Source organism: Bidens hawaiensis, unplaced genomic scaffold, assembly GCF_021521415.1.
Source record: "Bidens hawaiensis isolate Kalapana, Puna unplaced genomic scaffold, B.hawaiensis_p1.1 tig00014093_1, whole genome shotgun sequence".
Classification (NCBI taxonomy): Eukaryota; Viridiplantae; Streptophyta; class Magnoliopsida; order Asterales; family Asteraceae; genus Bidens; species Bidens hawaiensis.
Window position 1 is genome coordinate 37535 of NW_027492211.1, and position 22115 is coordinate 59649.

Here is a 22115-nt window from a genome sequence, read left to right on the forward strand (position 1 = left end):
GGTTTTTATATTTTTAGATAGAAGATCAAGGATAAAAGTGTATCATCTTGGTTCAAACTCCTCTTAATTAGTTAGTAAACATGTTATATGAGCATGCTATGGTGATTAAATCTGGGAATAACACATTATTCCTAAGTCATGTTTGTTACCGACCCCTTGCACCATCAATATTGTCCGCTTTGCCCACAAAGAGCTCAAGACTTTGTGTTTTTGGTTGCCTAGGTGGAGACTTCCCAGGAGGTCACCCATCATGCTACTACTTCCATCTGAGCATGCTTAATTGTGGAGCTCTCCTCCCGTCCACTACCATTAAGCCCAAAACGCATTGGTAATTGAAGAGGCAGGACATTTACTTATGAACCAAGGATCTCTCTTTTCCACGGACGATGTGGGATTTGCCTAGGATGTTACAAACACCCCCCCCCCCCCCTTTGGACTCATCATCCTCGATGAGATTTGCCCCACCATCCCATACAGGATGTGGGATTTGCCTAAAGTGTACCTCACGACACCCCTGGGGACTCACCGTCTCTGATGAGGTTTGCCCCCACCATCCCGAACGGCACAAGAGTGGCTTTGATACCACTTCTAACATCCGTCCCCTCGCACCACCAATATTGTCTGCCTTGCCCACGAAGAGCTCACGAATTTGTTTTTGGTTGCCCAAGTGGAGACTTCCCAGGAGGTCACACATCCTGCTACTACTTCCAGCTGAGCATGCTTAACTGTGGAGCTCTCCTCTCGTCCACTACCAGTAAGCCCAAAATGCATTGGTGATTGAAGAGACAAGACATTTACTTATGAACCAATGATCTCTCTTGTCCACGGCCGATGTGGGATTTGCCTAGGATGTTACAATGTTATTCTAAGATAATTAAAGAAAGATATATGCGTAACTTCATGACCTCCACTAAAACATCATTTTATGTAAGCAAGTGGTTTATAATAAATATTTATAAGATAACTTACTTTAAAGATGAGACAATCCCTTAAATTACTAAGTGAATTGCCCTTAATATTTTAGTAAAAATAACATTTGTATCATACTTAAAATACCAATTAAGATTAGTTAAGTTGTAAAGGATTAACCTTGAATTATTAAGTATTCACCCGCACAACTCTTGAACAATAATATAACTCATGTAATAACCACCCAAGAGTTGTTTAAAATAGGTTATGTTGCACACTCACTTAAGAAGCAATTAATCGATTTTAGTGGATGAATATCAACAATCTGTTTTCACAAACATTGCTGATAGTTACTAATACTCCACTTGGTCCATGTCAATATTAGGATTTACGTTATTCCCCAGCCAAGCCCTTACAAGAATGGAAATTCCTCGGCTTATCATCAGGCTTGGAACTTGGCGGCTCTTTTAAAGTTTACTTCATTTATCAACCAAGCCCTTACAAGAGTGGCAATTCATCGGCTTATCATCAACATCGAAACTTGGTGTCTATTTTAAGGTTCGCCAAGGCTTCACAAGACTAGTAATTTCTCGGATTATCGTCAAGCTTGGCCCTTGGGGTATCTATTAAGAGTATTATAGCGTTCCTTATCAAGTGATAATTGCAACATAACCATTACTTATTAAAAACCGATCACCTGTTTAACTATCATTATTAAAATTATATTAAGAATCATTTTAAACCAAGATGATACTATGAAAGTTTAGCCAATAATAAACATAATTTTAATCATAAAAGTAATAGATACAAACATGATCTAATTGAAACAATCTAACCAATTTGGATGACTAATCTTTGATGCTAATGACTTCTTACAAGAGCTTACTATCCTTAATCTTCAAGGGTTGGATGGATGGTATAATTCCCTTATTAATGGTGGTGAAAAGAGGTGGTTGAAGTAGAGTAAATGAGGTTTTAATGTGTATTGAAAGTTGATTGGGTGGCTAAAAACACGGTCGTGCTTAGCAAAGCACAACCACGGTGACAATTTTGTCCTACTGCATTTAATGCTCCCTGTCAGGTCGTACAACAAGGGAAAGCACGGTCGTCTTAAGAAAGGTAGGGTGTGGTGAGTTCACAACAGTCCAAAATTTGTCATTTTTTCTTGTACCGGAAGTATGGGCGTGTTTTTGGAAAGCATGACCATGTAGAGCTTCAGAACCTTCTATTTTGTCGTTTCCTCTTATTCTTGATAACATGGGTGTGTTTTGGTTAACATGGCCATGTTTTGTCTTCCAGAATTTTGTCTTTACTTTGTAAGCTCTAGACATGGCCATGCCTTGATTCACCATGGGGTGTGTTGAGTCTGTTTTTACCGTTTATCTCTATTTTTCTTCGTGTATCAGCTCGTTTTATTCCTTAGGGCTATATTTACCTAGAGATTGAAACTATAAACACTAATGGTTATTTATTCTAATATATTTGTCGAAATTATGCTTATTTGGAGATATTTTAGTGTCGAAATTCTTATACATAAGGCATGATAAAGAGGATATAGATGTTGATCATTTTAGTGGTTTGGTTTGGATAAAATGGATATAGATATTGTTCACTCTAGTGGGGTTGGGAATGATAAAGAGGATATAGACATTGGTGATCAAGTGGATGGGATTGAGAATGAGGGGGGTGGTGGAAGTGAAGATGATGGTGTTATTGATTATGTTGTGGATGAGGAGAATAACATGACAGACCCTAAAGTGGACATGATTGATAATAGGATAAATGTTGATACATATGTAGAAGCATGGGCGGACCCACATAGGTCCATCGAGGTCCCCGGACACCAATATTTTTTAAAAATACTTAGAGACGGTATATTAAATTTTGTAAGGACCCCATAAAAATTAATACTTGGAACCCATAATATTAAGACTGAATTGGTGTAGTGGAAAGTTCCTTGTTTTTCCTTTGAGAGGTTGCATGTTCAAGTCTCACAATACTCTGTTTTGTTATTTTTTATATCAAATCAATATTAGTTATTTAGTTAGGGTATTTATGTTTTTCGTTAGTTTCTCCCATATAGCCATTATCACCATGCAACATATATAATGGCAACATGAGTTTTGCATATTCTTTTATTATTTATCTTGTGTATGTATATTATAATTAATCATTTATTTGTGTTAGATTTAGTTTTTCATGTTTTGGTCTTGTATGTAAGACCATATTGTTTTCCGGGTATGAATAAAAATGAATTAAAAGTCTATGTTCTATCTAGATTCTTTCTACTTACTCGTTTCCAATGACACCATATTTCTGTGTTTTATTATGTTCCTCGTCTCGACCCAACCCGAATAACGACCGACCCGAAAATTTTGTAAAACGAAAAATTTGGGACCCCATTGGTAAAAAAATCTTGGGTCTGCCACTATGTAAGATGGGGTTGATTTAGTAAATGGCCAGCTACTAGATTTGGGTGAGGCTGTAATAGACAATGACAAGTTTCTGAGTGGGTCAGAATCAGATGAGAATAAGACAAGCACAAAGAAACACGTTTTACACAGTATAAGAAAATCGAATGAAAACCTAGCTAACTTTTATCTTGGCTAAATAGTTTGAAGAAAATAAGAGGCTATGAAGCTGATCAGAAAGCATGCAGTTGAAAGTAGAAGGTTAATCAAAATTAAACAAGATGATCACATAAGGGTAAGGGCAGTTTGTATTGGTTCTATGTCAGACTTTGATGTTGATGATTATGGGGTGCATGTTACTAGCCAACCGAAATCTAAACAGATAAACGGTCAAGGGAAATGATCTACTAGTAACAAAAGTTAAAAGAAGGGGCTGATAAGGACAAGGGAAAGGGAAGATGGAAATTACATAAACCTAACAAAAAAAATACAGAAAATCTTATTGATATAATGTACTTTATTCCACAATTTCAAGAAATTTTATACTTCAAGAAAATGTAAGGCACAATAAGTGAATTCTGTAACTTAAAAAAAAAGCGTAACATATGTAACTATTGTAATAAATATGTAATTATATAATTGTTAAATATGTAAGACGTGTGTAACTAGTAATCATTGTGAGACGTGAGTAATTAGTAAAACTCACCATAACAAGTAAAATTTTTTATTCATTACACTTTGAAAGTTACATAACCTAACAAAAAGAATACAGAAATCTCTTGATAGAATACGCATTGTTCTTGCCATGAGTGACAGTTTCTCTGAATCAAAATGTAAGACGTATGTAAGATGAATGCAACTAAAGAAATTGATGTAAGATGCATTTAACAGTTGTAAAATGAGCGCGTTCATTAACATATTCAAAATGTAACAAATGTAAAAAAATACCTATTTGTTTTGAGGGAAAAAAGAATTGATTGAACCTATCCATCAATTTAAATGGAGTCTTCTTTGTTATTCTTCTTTGATCCATCGTTCATGTCAAATCTTTTCTCGAAACCACTTAATGACGGTTGATTTGTCTTTTGACTCCACGATCCCTTTCCTACACATTGTCACAGTTGACGTAAATTCTCAAAGCAATTATATAATACAATTAATATACACCCCGATCGAACTATATAAGATATAAAGAATTAAGCTGAAAGTGAGCACCTGTAGTTCTTTATTTTGAAAAACAAAAACATCACATACTGAATCCAAGATTCTGTTACTAAGCCATGAAGACACTTTGTAAACCATTTTTATGATGAACCCATTTAAAAAAAATCAAAAGAACACTTAACAGAATTTCAAAAACACAACTTATTAAATGGAAGTAGGTAAAATTCATTTAACTGAAAAGCGAGCACCTGAAGTTCTTGAAGCAAAGAATTGCAAGTATTAGCAAGTTAGCACCCTCAACATTGTTCTTCAATAACACTAAAACTTATCAAACATTTTCACTTTGAAAACAAAGCACAAACAACTACAAAATGTAACATCTTTAGAACCAAAAAGTGAAAAAAAAATTGTGGGTCACTTTCCATCTTTGTTACTTATTTTTGTCCACCACCAACACCCTTGAATTTGGACCTCAGACAATCACTATAGAAAATTACAAAATTTGAAACCAAATGTCACTAAATTTAAGTATTGTTGGGCTTGTAATTACGTTATAATATAGAAATACAACCTAATATATAAAATTTCAACTTAAATAACATACCTTCCATATTGTGAATTCTAAGATGATGGGTGGGTGTACATCGATTGAATTGAATCGATCTGGAGCCTATTGTGAATTGATCCAGAATTGAAAATTGAATCCATATTCTGGATAGCAGCCTTGGATTATCCAGATGCATCAAATCAGGAGCCGTGGAATAGGAACCTTCGTAATATTAATTGTGATTTATGAGCTCTAATTGTGAAAAAGGTTAATCTTCTTGATATTAATCACCTGTGGAACAGAAAAAACCCTAAATAAGTTATGGACGAGAAAATAAAAATCTGGGTTTAGATTATTAAGATGACAGCTGTCCATAGTGGTAAAGAGTTTAGATTTAGATTATATTTAGATTTTGAGAATTAAGTTTTACATCATGATTTACATTGGTGGGCCCAACCTTTTAGCCCGGTGTCTAATCCTTGAGCTTAGGGTGCACTCTCTCTCTTGTATTTAGATTGAAATTGAAATTGAAATTAATTTTGAGAAGAATACAACATATATATATATATATATATATTCGATTCAACATCTGAATCAATCAAAGTAATTGGTAGGGTTTTGCAGTTGAACCATGAATGCAAGACCTCATTTTATTATTAACGCTTTCAACCCTAACATCATTACATTCTTACATCAGCAGCAACTGGTAATGCATTCATTCATTGTCTTGTGTTATTTCCAGATTTCTAACTCAACTGCTTTACTTTACGTAACTACTTACTCTTCTCGTCATTAAGGATATCAATTCACTCAATCTTCTGTTCCTTTACAACCCTACCAGTAGTTTACTTTTGTAACAAAATTAGCTGATTAAAATTTTTTATCTGCATCATACAGCAAATACCTTCTAATTTTGACAAGCATTTGCAAGGGAAAACAGCTGGACCTGTTTACCTCGTGGGACCCAGTGGAAACTCCTGGCACGCTGACCTCGCACACGAAATCGATGGTTTGTTCGTACGAGATGGATGGCCGGCTTTTGCGAGAGATCATCTTTTAGAAAATGGGGTGCTCTGGTTTTTAAATACGATGGCAATTTGCATTTTACCGTACAAATATTTGATCATAGTGGTTGTGAGAAAGAAACCGCATTTTCTGCTGAATGTCATCAAGATTTTGGTAAAAAGAGGGACCGCGAGTATGCGTCTTTCTTGACCAATATGGTTGACTTTGTGCCAAAGAAACCGAGATCGCAGCCCCATGAAGTTGATAACATAGGTGAAATGCAATCAGGATTACCTGGGCAATGTGAAGTTCCAGATTTTTTGAATAATGTAGATCTTCTTAGTAGCAGTGGCTTAAACACTCCCATCACTAATGCTATGCCTATATCAGGTAAAACTTATTATTATTGTTGTTGTTGTTGTTCGTCTTTCTAGTTAAGGGTGTGAATTTTTGACATCAGAAGAACCTACACGAAATTCGTCAGTTACAGGCCGTGCTTGTGTCAACACGGAGGGTTTGCGGGTTGACCCGTTTAACCTGTTTTTTTATTTTCTTCAATTGTGTTTATGCAATGACTTAAATCTATTTGGGTATTTTTAATGCGAAATTTAAAAGTTTACAAACAAGTTGGCATATTATAATTGTTTTAAGAAAATAAAAATAGTTGTCAATTCAGAATTTTAAACATGTTGTGTTCGTGCCAACCTGCAAATATTTGTATAACCAGATTTTCGGGTTCAGCCCTCAAACACGACCTGTTTAACAGCCCTATTATTAGTGGATATTTTGGACTTTTGGTTTTATATTATACATAATTGTTATGATTGTTCATTGCAGAAGTGAGCCCTAGTGATGAGGAGTTAGGCCGGTTATCAGCTTCTGAAGCAGATAAGATAGCTCGATCGTTTACTTCAAGTTTTCCTCACTTTACTCAAGTTATGAAAAGATTCAGCATAAGCGGTTCATATACTTTGGTGGGCATTTCTTATATCCCAAAAATTTTAATTTTTTTCAATTTGGTCTTTCTATTTTTTTACACTCAATTTTGGAGGACTAATAGTGTGGAAAAGGTGGTGGAATTTGATGTGATTTATCATTTATTTTTTGAGTAGCACCCTTTATTTGGACTCACAGACAGGCTCAAACTTTCAAAATGTTTTTTTTTGGGGGTTTGATTTAACGAGTTTTAAGTCACCGCATTAGAAAAGTCAACATGGTCAAAGCTACCTGCCACAGCAAAATTAGACCAAATTTTATTACTTTTCTTGTGCAATTTGCCAGAAAAAGCAAACATGGTTGAAGTTTCCGACATGTCTTTGTTTGACCGGTCAACTGGGTCAGATTATCTGAAATCAAAATCTTTGGTTGTTGGAGGCCTTTATTATTTTTTTAATAAATTTGTTACCCTTAAATGGGTGAAAACAAAAATGGGTACCCAGGGAAAAAAAAAAAGAATCAGCTAGACCAAAGTTTGTTACTTTTTAATCCTTATGCAATTTTCCCAACTTTAGATAACAAATTGCTATATATTATGCAGAATGTTCCATATCAGTTTGCAATGGCATACCTTCCAAATTGTAAAGTGAAAATTGTGTTACACAATTTAAAAGGAGAATCTTGGACCGTTAATTCAATTCCGGCCACACGCGTACAAACTTCACATACTTTTTGTGGCGGGTGGTTGGCTTTTGTTCGTGGTAATAGTATTAATGTGAGTGATATATGCATATTTGAACTAGTGGGAAACTGTGAAATGCGTGTGAATATTATTAGAGTTAGACAAGAACCTGAAGAATCTGAACATGGTGGTGATCTTAACGGGCCAGCAAATGGTGCTACTACAAGAGTTTCGGGAAGGTTGACTAAAAAAGTCAGAAGAAAACCGCTTAAAACTCAGATTTCAGCTTTGATTGAAGGTCAAAAGGTTGCTTTCTCCACTGAAAGAGTCAAACTTGGTATTGCAGCCAAAGGGTCTGTTGACTCCCATCTGAGAACTAGTAATCGGATATCAGGTATGCATGCAATTCTTATTCGTTATCTTGTTTCATATATTCATTCATATTTATATTGGCAGACCGACCGATTTTGATGGCATTTTGTTGTTAATCTGCTTTGACCATTTTCTTATGAGAAATTGATTTACCTAAATACAGTGATAATTTCATATACCCCATCAAACAAACCAGGTTTTAAACTTATGACAATTATACTCTTATCTTGAAAATTGCATTAGGATATGAGAGTTTGAAAAATAAAAAGAAGGCTATGATGGTCATATTATACGTTACGACGTTACATTAATGAAATGGGAACTATGAAATTAATTGTTTTTATTAATTTCTGGTCGGGGAAATAGGATGTCATGCAAGTTTTGAAGTATATATAAGAAAGTCAACCGTTGTGGTAATCTGAATGTCACATCAGCACGATGCATGGGAAATTAAAAATGTTTTTTGTTTCTTTTAACTTGAAATATAAATAGGAAAATCAAGATTCTTGCAAGAAAAAAGAGGTTCTTCGATGACAGGGTGCACATCCATGAAATCGGGACCTGAGGAAAAAATTGCTGCTGAATCTTTTATTTCTAGCTTTCCTTATTTTGTTACAGTCATGAAAAATTTCAACATAAAATACTACACTCTGGTGAGTTTAATCTTTAACACAGATAGAAATATTATACAATAAGAACGAATTACACAGCTGGTCTTTGTGGCTTACATGAATTACGGATTTGATACATTATTTTCAAAAGCTACACCTTTAGTCCAGTGATTTTAAAAAATGTAACACATTTAGGTGTGAAATGACTAAAATACCCTTTACTATAAGAATATATTTGTATTAAATAAAAAGTCGCTGGGACCCAAAAGATTTAATATTTTTATTATTATATTTATTTTTTAATCTTAAGGGTATTTTAGTCATTCTACGTTTCAGAAATAAATAATCCCATCCATGGTTTTACTTTTGTGAAAACCACTTACTTAAACCCGTAACTTTTAGAAACAAAGTATTAGAGCGTAATTCATGTAAACCACAGGGACCCATCGTGTAAACAATAGCATTCTATAACACCCTTTTATTAATATTCGAAAAAACAGAAAGTCCCCATTCAATTCTCTATGGAACACCTTCCTAACTGTCGAACTGCAATAACCCTTCGCAACTTACAAGGAGAATGTTGGACGGTTAATTCGGTCCCGACTGTTAAAGTACAAACATTGCATACGTTGTGTGGCGGTTGGATGGCGTTTGTTCGGGATAACGGTATACAAATTGGAGATATCTGTATATTTGAACTTGTCGGGAGATGTGAAATGCGTGTGCACATAACTAATGTCGGGAAAACAAGTATAGGCTCAAAAGGAAACGGAGGGTCTGGTGAATTAGCAGCCACTGTGTCATGATGAATCATATTGTAGTGAGTGTTATTTCTTTTATGATCCTTCTATTAATAAGTTTATTTTTTTCAGAGTTTTTTACATAAATAGGCTGTCTTCAAAAATTTGCATGTTTTGAGATCTGTAGTTATCATTTTGTAACATCTTTGGGTCTAACACCAACTTTTGTCAAACATTATGATAAAGTTATCAAACGACCGTTTTACGCTTTTGACAAACTGCACGGGCTAGTTGTCTAAATTACTTGTCACGACGTGGGATGACTCTTTCTTAGAGTTAGTTATACAAATTGTGATTATGGTTTGTCGGAAGGATAAAATAGTCATTTTACGCAAATTTAACAAATTGTTTGTGGAAGTTTGTGTTAGAATTCAAACGTGTTAAAAAACTGAAAAATACCAATTTTGCTGAACCACATGTACTATATGTGTCATTAACTCTATTTTTATTGGTTATGTTTTAATTATTTGTACATGTTGCACAGTTGCAGGTTAGGTTTCTGTTTAAGGAAGGCTGCTTATAATGTAGAATAAGAGGGGTAAAATCTAGAAAGACAGGGAAAATTGGTCTGTATTCTGCCTTAAAAGAGTCTTATGATTTATGTAACAAGTGACAACCTCCTAATTTTGTACATAAATTGTATCATGTTCTTTTGTTTTATCGTTTACTCTTCTACTGCTAAAAAATTCAAGAATAGCTGTTTTTATGGCAGTGTGCTTATGCAAGTTTATGTGAAATTACATCAAATTTCATTGCCTTTTATTTAAAAAAGGTAATAAAAGAAAAAAGTAGACACTTGAGAGAAGACTTGTTAACCATATCTGCTAAAAACCCCACAATTAACAACACTATTGGTAAAGAGTAGGTAAGAGAATACACGCAATAACTTATCTTACATTGTTGGTGGTATATTTCATTAGCTATAAAGGCAAGAACTTATTACATTGTTCTATAACAAAGTGAACCATTGGTTATGCTAATTTGTAAACATCCTTCAAAAAGCATCCAAACCATGGTCTTGAAATATGTTCCAGTTTAACAAACTGACCGACAGCCTTGGAATAGGTTGTTACTCATCTTCAATTATACTTTTTCATTGTTGCAGCTACACATGTAGCGCTATGCATTGCTTTATACTGTCTATCAATTTTAAAGTTTTTGATACAAACAATTTCGGGGAAAAAAAATGGAAATCTTAGTGCGCAAAAACTAACCAGTCCAGCCAACATCCACTACCAAAACCATAGTTAGCGGCTCAGGCCAGAATTATTATACGATAAGAGAAGTTCAAAAACAAAAACTAGCAATTTCAGTTTGTGAAATAATTGTCAGTTTCAACAAAAATAGTCCATAAACAAAGCAACCCCTCTTAAGCTTTATTCTGAATGACGTAAGCAGATGGTTTCTGACAAGCAGAGAAGAGTTGCCAGCTGACTAATGCCATAATCAAGGAGGTGAACAGTTGAAACCCTACAACTTCTGGCAGATGCCATCCTAATCCCCACCTCAGATAGCTTCAATAATAAATAAATAAATAAATAAACATTATTTCACTATATAACTAATAAATAAATAAATAAGCATATATTTATTACCTTGTGATAGAAGGCATAGTTGCCACAAAACCAGCACACGCATAGATGATTGGAATCAATGTTTTGGGCTTGTTTTTCCTTAGCCACATCAAGGACCCCAATGCAGCAAGTGATAGACTCAACATCTGGATTCACCATAACCACAAAGTCTATGACTGAGCTCATATACATAAATTAATATATCTAATGGAAAACCGTGAGAATCACATAATGCAATATTACTATATTTTATGAACAGAACCAACAAAGCCACATAATGAACTCGTATGTAGTGCTTAAAAGATATGATAGAGTTAGAAAACGAGTTGGTTAAGTGGCTACATAGCCGGTGGTTTATGTATGGTAGTTGAAGAAAAAGATACAAGTTTTAATGCAGTTCCCGCAAGCGTCACCTTTTTCTTTTAGTAATTATGCATTGAACAACCCTCTTATCTATAAGTACACACATTATGAGGATCTTTTTTGGTAAAAAGTGTCGAAAGTACATTATTCACACTTTTTGGTATGCTGTAGACGTGGTACTATAACATTATACACACACCCACACACGCAAATATTATGCGTGTGTGTGTCCCGAGTTTTTAGTAGTCCGTTAGGGAAATAAATTGTTCTAAAATGAAAAGTGTAGAAACTTAATATTACATTTGAGAGTTTTATTTTATTTAAAATCCAATTTAAGCATCTTCAAATCCAAATTTTAACTTCCATTTCATAATATTTATTTTATTTAAAATCCAATTTAAGCATCTTCAAATCCAAATTTTAACTTCCATTTCATATAGCATATTCCCGCGTAAACTAACATATGTCCGGCATGCAATAACAGTGTACAACAACAATCATACCAAGTAAAAATCCCACCAATAACCATGCAATAACAGTGTGAAATGAATTTATTAAATCTTAGAAAAAACCAACAAATTTCTCTCATTTCTAAATTCCAAGGGGAGCTTGAATGCATCTTTATTGCATTTGCTATTTGAAGTTGAAAACTAATACGATTTAATGAGAATCTAGTAAATGTAATAAATAATAACACTGTAGAATCCCAGTCTCCTAGATATATTATTTTGGGAATATTCCACTTCAGTACTTCACATCATGACATAGCAATTATACATGTTATAATGTGTTGGCAAAGGTTTCTAAATATAGGCAAAACGTGATATATTTAATCCCGATTCGTTAAAAGATAAAACCGAGGGGTGGCTAGGTCGATCTCAAGGGGAGAATAAGGTGGAGATCAAAACAAATTTATCTTTTATTTAAAGTTTATTTAATTTTATGTTTATCTTTATTTTTACATTTGGTTTCCTAGTTTTAGCATGACAGGTTTTGTTTAGCCTATATAAGGTCTATTATTTAGTTTGTAATTCTACGAGTTTAAAGATAACAAAGAAGTTCGTCAGATTCTTCCAAGAGTTCAATTATATCATGGCGATATAATATTATAATAGAAAACCCACTTCCAAGTTCCCTTCGTTCAAAAACAGTACCGGCGACGTCAAGTTTCGTTTCCGTGTTTACGATTCAAGAACAGAGTATATTCCAAGATTATTAAATCCAATTAATCTCCAACAAAACGGAACCATAACTCCCACAATGTCAGAATCAAGGCGAAAGTATATCTAACATCTATAATCGATTACATCACCCTCTTCCTTTCCAATTCAGAAGATTAGTAGGTTATAAATTCCACGTATAAATTCTTAAACTAATGACGCTTATATAGCATAGACACATAATATTCAATTATTAGAACTTTTTGAGTTGCTGGATAATTTTGATTTGGAAAACGGGTAAGCTTTCTAAATCAAATAGATGCTGCAAATTGTGATCGATTGTGTGTCCTTTCTTACATAACTGTGTCCTGCATATATGTTTCGACCTCAAAATCTATCTGGAAGATGATCAAAAGGTGATTAAAGCCATTTAACTCATCAAGAGGCTGATTTTGGGACTAAGAAAACTTAACACCAAAGATAGACATCTAAAACCATGACAAGTGAGCAAAAATTTGGGACTAAATACGTAATTTCTCAAAAGGGGGACCAAAAGTCAAATTTTGGCTTAACAAAGCAGTGTAATACAATCTTCATTATATATATGGCATTATATGATGTAACTAACTTTTTGTGAGATTTGTTAATGTTTGGAAGTGGTTTAGTACAATGTGTGTACACTATAACTGAACCAAGTTTCGGCCAAAACTTGTACCCTTGCCATATTTGAACTTTAAAACTTATTTATCCCAACATCAATTGAATCTAGCTTAAATTTAGAAAAAAAAAATAAATAAAAAAAAATAAAACTCAACATACCAGATTTGCATTTGCTTCAAGGCCTTGTAGAACATAATCCCAAGTAAATTCAAGTCCTCTAGCACCCACCCAAAGAGGTGCTAACCTATGCAAAACAGAATCAGCGAACGCCCACCCTGCAGGTATGTACTAATTAATAATTATGAAAAATAAAATCAGTTTTCAAAAGAAATAAAAAGAGTTTATAAGTTATTAGTCACTCACCAAGTCCAACTGCCTGGAATTTATGATTTTGAGAGATGTTTCTGTGAGTTAATTGAGTCAGGGCAAAGTAAAGCCCCGCAACGTCTATAAAACCAATCAAAGCTTTCAACAATTCCTAATCATAAAGAAAGAAAATGAAAATAACAGAAAGAACGTGTTTAAACTTAAGAAAGAGTTAAGTGCCATTTTAATACCTGTGGTTTACTCAATTATGCAACTTAGGTGCCGTTTTTGAATTTTATGCAAATGGCTACTTCATGTTTCCAAAACTTGCCATTTTAGTACCTTTTTCTAACTCCGTCTATTTTTATCCGTTAAGTCAGGGGTATACTGGTAATTTACATTGTTTTATTTATTTCATGTTTTCTTTTAAACTATTTCCCTTTTATACAAGTTATAAAAGGTTTAAAAAAATAAAATTCACTCCGGCGAGATTCATCTCCACCCAACCCGCCACCCTCTGTCCGTCGAAAAGCCCAACTCAAAACCTTAGTCCAACTACCTATTCCAAAGTCCTCACTTCACCCTCTGTCCACTTAACCGCCACCCACAACCTGAACCGTTTATCGGACCCACCCACCACCGACTCAATACATCTCTCATCAAGTTGAACAATCGAGCATTCAGCAATCGATCTTCACAAGTATTGCTGAATTGTGGATTGTTTAAAACAACTTCCAAACGACAAATTACAAGCTATTTCAACGGCTCCGGCAAGAACCCCCCGTCACGGAAACCTGCAACTCTAGGGTTCCGCCACGAATCTAAATAGGATGTAAAAGTTGTGGAATCAAGTTGTCGATTGCTTTCTGTGTTAGCCGGTTGCTTTCCGTGTTGCCTTGAAGACGGTGGTATTGGATGGTGGCCGACGGTGATAACAGTTTGAAGTGTATCTCTGTTGTTGCGTTTAAAAGCTCGCCGGAAAATTTGAGTGGCGTTCAAACTTGGTCGGGAAGACAACATCACAGTAGACTTATTTAAGTTTTAATAACTTTTGCAAAAAGGTCCTCCAACTTTATTTGTATCTAAAACTATTATTTAAAAAGTTAGTCCTTTAAGTTTTTATAACTTATTAATATCTAGTAAGTTAAGGATATTACCAGTTTACCCCTGACTTAACGGATAAAAATAGACGGGGTTAGAAAAAGGTACTAAAATGGCAAGTTTTGGAAACGTGAAGTAGCCATTTGCATAAAATTCAAAAACGGTACCTAAGTTGCGTAATTGAGTAAACCACAAGTACTAAAATGGCACTTAACTCCTTAAGAAATGTTATGTAAACGATGGTCACACATAAAAACAAACATACATAATTGGCACCATAAAACCAATGCATCGGTCAACTTTAATATTATAACAGTAGCAAAGATTAAACTGTGTCTCAGAAAGACAAAAGCGTCCTTGAATTTTTTTTTATTTTTTTGTTTATTCAATAAAATTACTTAATACATGTTGGAAGATTAATGAACACTAGCTGATAATAAGTGAAATAACTGTTTGGTACCTGCTGAATTTAACTAACACAGTGACAGACTTAACACCGTTACTAAATAACTAAAATAACACTAAAGGTAAATAATGTTATTACCTGAGATGGATCGAATATATCACATTCAGACACCTTCAGAAATGTAGCTAAGCAAACCAGCTGCCCAAATAGTCAACACAAATTACATAAATCAGTGTACAGAGAAATATAGCAGACACTTAATATAAGTTGTGATGATAAATTCAGAGTAATTTAACAATCTAATGAAATAAAACACAACAAATCATACCTTCACCAATGCTGTCACAAGATAAACAACAGCAGTTTTGACAGAGGTGCCAAGTGTATCATACTCAGATCTGCAGTTATACCATAAACAACATTTAAGAACACAAACTTAAAATGAATCAATCTCATCAGGAAATGTTACAGCTACAACAATTAGCACAAATTTGATGTTGAACGTAACAAAACTAGTTTAACTAATTAACAAAATCTCATAACAAGTAACAAGGATTCAAAACTTGTACAGTTAATATAATAAAGAATCTCCTGCAAACACAAACTTAAAATGAATAAATCTCATCTATATCTATCGGCAGATGATGCTACAGGCATAGCTGCAACATTTAAACACAAATTCGATATCCGAACAGAAACTTAATATACGGATGGAAGCAATGACAGTTGTTCAACTGATGTATAAAATTCCAACGAACACCAACTTAAAAAGAAAAAATTAGGTCAGATTATTAACAATATCTCCTCCGAAAACTTAATATAATCACAGTTGGTTCAACTAATTAGGTAAAATTGATGTAAAAGCAAAGGGAGACTAACAGAGGAGTAGCGGAATAGTAAACGGCGTGAGGTCCGAACGTTAAGATTGCACAGTTTAAGAAGTGAAACATCGTCATCTTCTCCGTCGCCTGCCTATCTAGATCCAGGTGCTGTTGAATTGATGGACTCACTCTAGTACCAGTGGTGAGGTTGATCACAGTTTCATTGGGCTGTATTTAGGCCCAAACATTGACGTCTTTTGTAAGGATCATACCAACCTTGCAACTAGACTACCAGAGGTTAATGATTTGTGCACCTCTACTTGCAACTAGAGGTGCACAAACCGGTTTTTTTTGGCCCGGAAAAAAACCGGTTCGGTTAATAACCGGTTTTTTTCTGTCAAAACCCTAACCGGTCTAACCGGTTAGGACCGGTTTAGAAACCGGTTAGAAACGGTTAATAAACCGGTTTTTTTGTTAACCGGCTTTTTTTTTTTTTTTAAATTTCGCGGTTTCAAATACGAATATTTGTTTTTTATATTTTGTACTTAATGAAGACCATTATTTTTTCACAGTATAAACAAACCGGTAACTACAAGGCAAAACGGACTGACCGAAGCCATTCTTTGCTTTCGTTGTTAGGGTTCTTTGCTTGGAAGATGAGTATGAGTGTGTGTTGGTGAATGTGTTTTCAACAAACCAAAGATTAAAAACACATAACTTTCATTTATAGTTTTTACATTAAAAATACAAACATTAAATCGTTATCGCATATTCGTAACTCAAAAATACAAACATTAAATCATTAACACTGAAGAAATCTCTGCCAAGAACTGTTGTTCATGATTTAACTCAAAAATACAAACATTAAATCGTGAACTAGCAGATGCTCCTGTTGTTCCCAATCGCAGTTTGTTCATGATTTGCCTCCATGTTTGCTGTTTCTTTAACTAAATTAGAAAAATCCAAATCAACAAGTAAATAAGAGCACATATTAGGAAAAAGAATGCTTAGACACGATTACATGAACAACTTGCTGTTTCTTACTCATGATTTGCCTCCATGTTTGCTGTTTCTTTAACTAATTTTCTTCGCTACCCGACCCCGAGCTATTTCTTAGGTAATCGTCGTACGCGGCTTCTTCATCGGTCATTGGTTGAGTGTGTCCTTCATTGACCTCGTCTTCATACAAGCCCGCTTCATACTCCATTTCCCCCTCGAGTGAGCGTTGATGTTGTGCCCTATCTAAAGAGTCCAAGTAATCCTTGTAGCAAATCGACATCTCTATAGCTGGTGCAGTGAGTCGAGTCCTCCTAATCGATATAACCCTGCCAGAAACAGAAAAAGCAGACTCCGAAGCTACCGTGGAAGCTTGGACCGTTAGTAAATCTTTGGCCATGGCGGCGAGGATCGGAAACTCGTCCTCCTTACCTCTCCACCAAGCCAGCAAATCAAGACTTCTAAATTCATCCGGAGTCATGTGTTTCACAAAGTTGGTACCACCATACCTTCCAAGTTCACTGCTTGGGGTGTTTACCTTTTGACGTTTACCGGCGTCTTCCCAAATCATGTAGTACATCCCCATTTCAAGGTTGGTTTGGGATTGGGATTGGGCAACAGCTCTTAACGAGTCATGAATTTGGGAAGACGACCCGTATTTTGTAAGGTAGACATCATACATGTTTGACAAGGTGGTGTTGAAAGCATTCTTTAAAGTTTGGCTATAATAGGGGTTTTGATCGTCGTTTAACCCTAGCTCATCACAAATTTTTTCTATTAAAGCTTCAACACCACCAACATTGATGCAAGGGTTTAACGCAGCAGCACATGTCAAAACAGCGGGTAGTTCTTGAAAATATTTTCTAAATTTTTCTTTCATTTTTACACCCATATCAAAATAAGGTGCACCCCTACAATGAAGTTCACTCAACTTTGTGCACATGACAGCAATTTTTGGTAAAGCAATGGGGCTTGTTGGATAGTAAACCCCGGATAAACTAGTTGTGCAAGATTTAAAAATTTGAAGGACCTCCGTAACGATCTCAATCAATAACCAGTTTCTAGGATCGTACGGTGCACATTTACCCCTACTTGACAAAATTTGATGAAACGCAATTAATGATTCTTTTTGTTGGATGGCTTTCTCAAACATATTACAAGTCGAGTTCCATCTTGTTGGACAATCCCAATTTGGCCCCAACCATTGACAATTAGCTTCTACACAAAATTTTTTGTATCTTGAAAATGTTTTATTGTTGCTAAAAACATCTCGTAACATTCTTTTAAAATTGTTTCTTTGCGTTTCGATCACGTTTAACCCATCTTGCACGGCCAAGTTGATAATATGTGCAATGCATCGGCTATGAAAAAACGCTCCATCACAAATAGGTTTATACTTTAATTTTAAATGGCCAACCGCGGCCGTATTGTTGGACGCGTTATCAAACGAAATTGAAAAGATTTTATGTTCAATCTTGTATTGTCGAATGACTTTATCCAAGATTTGAAAAATATTTCTACCCGTGTGCGGGTAATCAAACAATTGAAACGCAACGGTTCGTTTCATCATTTGCCACGACTCGGGGTCAACCCAATGAGCCGTCACACAAATGTATGAGTCGGGCGAACCATGAGGTACCGACCACACATCCGTTGTTAAGTTTACACCAGTTTGTAAGTTTGAAAAGTATGAAATTAGTTCGGATTTAACGTTTTTCCATGCTTTAAGACAATCTCTTCTAAGGGTCGAACGACTTACGTTTTGGTAGCGTGGTTGAACATAGTTTTGCATCATCTCCGTTAATTGAGGGTTGTCGAAGTGGTTGAAAGGAAGTGTTTGTTGAATCACAAAGTTTGAAAACTGTTGACGTACCGCTTCAACGTCGTACGTAAACACCGCTCCTTGATTCGTCATCTCCGGCTGCGAACTACTTCCCGATTCGTCCTTCAAGGTCTTGCAAAAGGGCCTTTGTACATGCGCTTTTAAAGTGGAGTTTGCATCTTTGCCATAAAACTTCAAACAATGTTTGCATCGAGCTTTTTGGCTACCGTTAGACATTTCGCATAGGTCAAAATGTTGCCAAACATTATGGTTTCGTTTCGTGGGGTTGACGGATGAAGCAGCACTTTGGGAGGCCATGATAATCGACTACGAAATAAGAGTGGTATACTCGAGTATGAAATAAACGACTACGAAATAAGAGCGTATGGAGTGGTAATGTGGTATAATTGAGCGTGAGATAACAAAATAATCGCGTATGAAATAAACGTTTAGAGCGTTTGGAGTTGTATAATCGAGTGTGATCTAACCAATACCCAACCTAAACTATATATAGATGTTTGTGGGGGTAAAATGGTAAAAAAAAAACGGTCCAAAAACAAAAAAAACGGGCATATAGCCGTTATACAACGTTCAAAAACCGGTTTTTAACCGGTTAACCGGTTATGGAGAAACGGTTAACCGGTTTTTCCACAACGGTCAAAAACCGGTTAACCGGTTTTTCCATAACCGGTTAATAAAAAAAACCGGTTTTTCCATTAACCGGTTCGTTAACCGGTTTTGGATCTAGAACTTGTAACCGAAAGACGAACCGGCGGTTTGTAAACCGGTCAAACCGGTTTTTAAAAAACCGGTTTTCGTAAAAACCGGTTTCCGGTTTAAACCGGTAAACCGGTTCCCCAACCGGTTTTTTTGGCCATCTCTACTTGCAACAAGTGCAGCTCAAATAAGTTAGTTGTTTACTTACAACCAGTTCGAGTCGACTTAAGGAAAGGAAACTCAAAATCATATTTTTAGACTGGATTCCGGGTTTTATTAAACAAAATAATAATTTGGTTCGGTTTGAAACACTTGCGTAAGGTGTAGGTGTCGGCCGATCAATGTGAATTTTTTTTAATATATATATATATGTGTGTGTGTGTGCTAAAATCTCGATCGACCCCTTTGAAATTCTGACACCTACCCTCTGTTGGGTTCGTAGGCCTTGTGTGGCCCGGCATATTATTTGAAATCCAATGGGCAGACGGGTGTAGGGTGGCCAGACCAAAGCCTGGCCCTGTTTAGATTTCTTCTTTAATAAGATAGAGACCCTAGTTGTATCTCTATACATTATATTTTTGTAGTTGTAATCATTGTCACTCAATAAAGAATACCTAGTTGCTACCCGTGGACGTAGGTTAGTTTAGACCGAACCATGTTAAATCATCGTGTTTGTTTGTTGTTTTCGTGTGATTTGTTCAGCTCGTGTGCGTGTTTAATCCTAACAACTGATATCAAGAGCTTAGGTTCATTACACACGGGGGAACACAATCGCGAGAGGAGAGTTGGATCGAGCTAAGGTTTTGTTTTGGCAGCCGGCCATTACTCTAGTTGTTCGATTGGAAGAATATGTGCTACCTCCACGTTTACATAATAAAAAGAAAAGGTATATTGATTCGTTGGTGGTTCTCATTAATTATAAGAATCAACATAAGCAATTGTTATGTTGCTTGGGTTTTGCACCGTTCAAGACAAGGGGGTAGGTTTTGTTTTATTTTTGCTTGGCTCCTTCGAGAAGGAATAAAAGAAGAGTAAGCTTTTTACTATTTTCTATTTGTTTGAGGAAGAATAATAAAAAGGTAGTATTGTCTTTTTATTGCTATAATCAATTGATCAAGGATAAACACAAATGTTCAGTTCTTGTTTTGTGTTGATCAAGACAAGTCTAGTCGACAACGCTGCAAGATCAAGATCCTATTAAGCAAAGAACAAGCCAATCGGATCCTATTTTGAAGAACAGTTGTCGAAACAGAAGAAATCGTTTAAATAAATCTTGAACTTGTATTACTTTGTTGTTGTCAGAAGATGTGGCGTTTAACATCATGAAAGAAACCACAACGTGTGGTATGATGGAGGCATTATCCAACATGTATGAGAATTCTGCGGCAACGAATAAGGTCTATCTTATTCGAGAGCTAGTGACAACAAGAATGAAAGACGGTGGATCAGTTACAACGCATATCAATAATGTTAGTTCGAACCTATCCTGCTTAGTGTAAGTCGGCATTAAGTTTGATGATGAAGTTCAAGGCATGTTGTTATTATCTTAAAAGGGGGGAAAGCTCTCCGTTCCTGGTTCTCCTGTAGCTGGATCCTTCGAAACCACAAGAATCCTTAGTTAGAATTTGATTAGGATTCCAACTCAGCACTTTTTGAACATTTTGAGAAGAGTTGCTCTTTGGAGAGCACAGTACGATGAAAGTTGTAAGCTGTGTTTGGGAGGGGAGGGAGTTATTGTCTATCGTTGGCCTCTATGGTAGAATCAGTTGGGGGACCTGAGAGGCGGTGGTTTACCCTGCGCCCAATAGTTGGTCGCAAACAGTGATAGCGGTTTGTAGTTCATCTACAAGAATTACTTTTGATGGGATTCGTGATTTGATTTTTGAAGAAGATTCAAGACGCAGAAGTTCAGGTGAATCATCAAGTAATATATTAGTCACAAAAGGTAGAGGTATGGGAAAACAATGAGGCAGTGGGAGCAGTAAGATGAGTCAGTCTAGATTATATTATTATGACTACATGTGATAGGGATTACTCCTTATAATAGTAACCAAGTTGAAAGTTATTCCAATCAGGTCACTGATAAAAACTGTGTTTCAATCAGGTCATTAAAGTTTCATTTTTGTTCAAATCCTAGATATTTTATCTGAATAGCAGGTAATCTAGGTTTATTTATTTATTTTTTAATGTTTTGACTTTGCATAATAACTTTTAAAGGTTGTGAAAATTAGTAAAAATTGCGAAATATAATTTTAAAAATTTCGAAATTTACAAAAAAAGTTCAAAAATTGCGAAAATTTAAAAAAAATTGCAAAAATGTTCAGTTTTTTATAAAAAAAATTGCAAAAAACACCATTTTCTTTATAAATATTACAACCTTTATAAATAATACCAATTATTTAACAAAAAATTGAAAAGTTACAATCCTTTTTGGCAATTTTTTTATAAAAAATTGAACTTTTTTGTATTTTTTTTTAATTTACGCAATTTTTTGAACTTTTTTTTGTAAATTTTCAGAATTTTTAAAATTATATTTCACAATTTTTACTAATTTTCGCGAACTTTAAAAGTTATTATGCAAAGTCAAAACATTAAAAACTAAATAAATAAAACTAGATTACCTGCTATTTAGATAAAATATCTTAGATTAGAGCAAAAATAAAACTTAAATGATCTGATTGAAACAAAAGTTTTTTATCAGCGACCTAATTTAAACAACTTTCAAACTTGGTCACTATTATATAAAGTAATA

The 22115-nt window shown here is 34.9% G+C and overlaps 1 protein-coding gene and 1 pseudogene across 2 annotated transcripts; one reads left to right on the forward strand and one right to left on the reverse strand.

The window, feature by feature from the left end:
• Positions 1-2501: 2501 nt before the first annotated feature.
• On the forward strand, positions 2502-9469 carry LOC143545855 (B3 domain-containing protein LOC_Os12g40080-like; annotated as a pseudogene). Its single transcript, XR_013137510.1, has 6 exons — positions 2502-2741; positions 5929-6426; positions 6874-7010; positions 7574-8048; positions 8519-8679; positions 9138-9469. The product of XR_013137510.1 is annotated as a B3 domain-containing protein LOC_Os12g40080-like (transcript).
• Positions 9470-10632: 1163 nt separating this feature from the next.
• Positions 10633-15975, reverse strand: LOC143545852 (uncharacterized). The gene is made up of 7 exons (XM_077037660.1): positions 15887-15975; positions 15336-15405; positions 15146-15205; positions 13558-13672; positions 13354-13469; positions 11033-11157; positions 10633-10951 (listed from the first exon to the last, which is right to left on the reverse strand). Exons 1-7 carry the CDS (start codon positions 15961-15963, stop codon positions 10807-10809), a joined length of 708 nt encoding a protein of 235 aa, XP_076893775.1. The 5' UTR covers positions 15964-15975; the 3' UTR covers positions 10633-10806.
• Positions 15976-22115: the final 6140 nt, after the last annotated feature.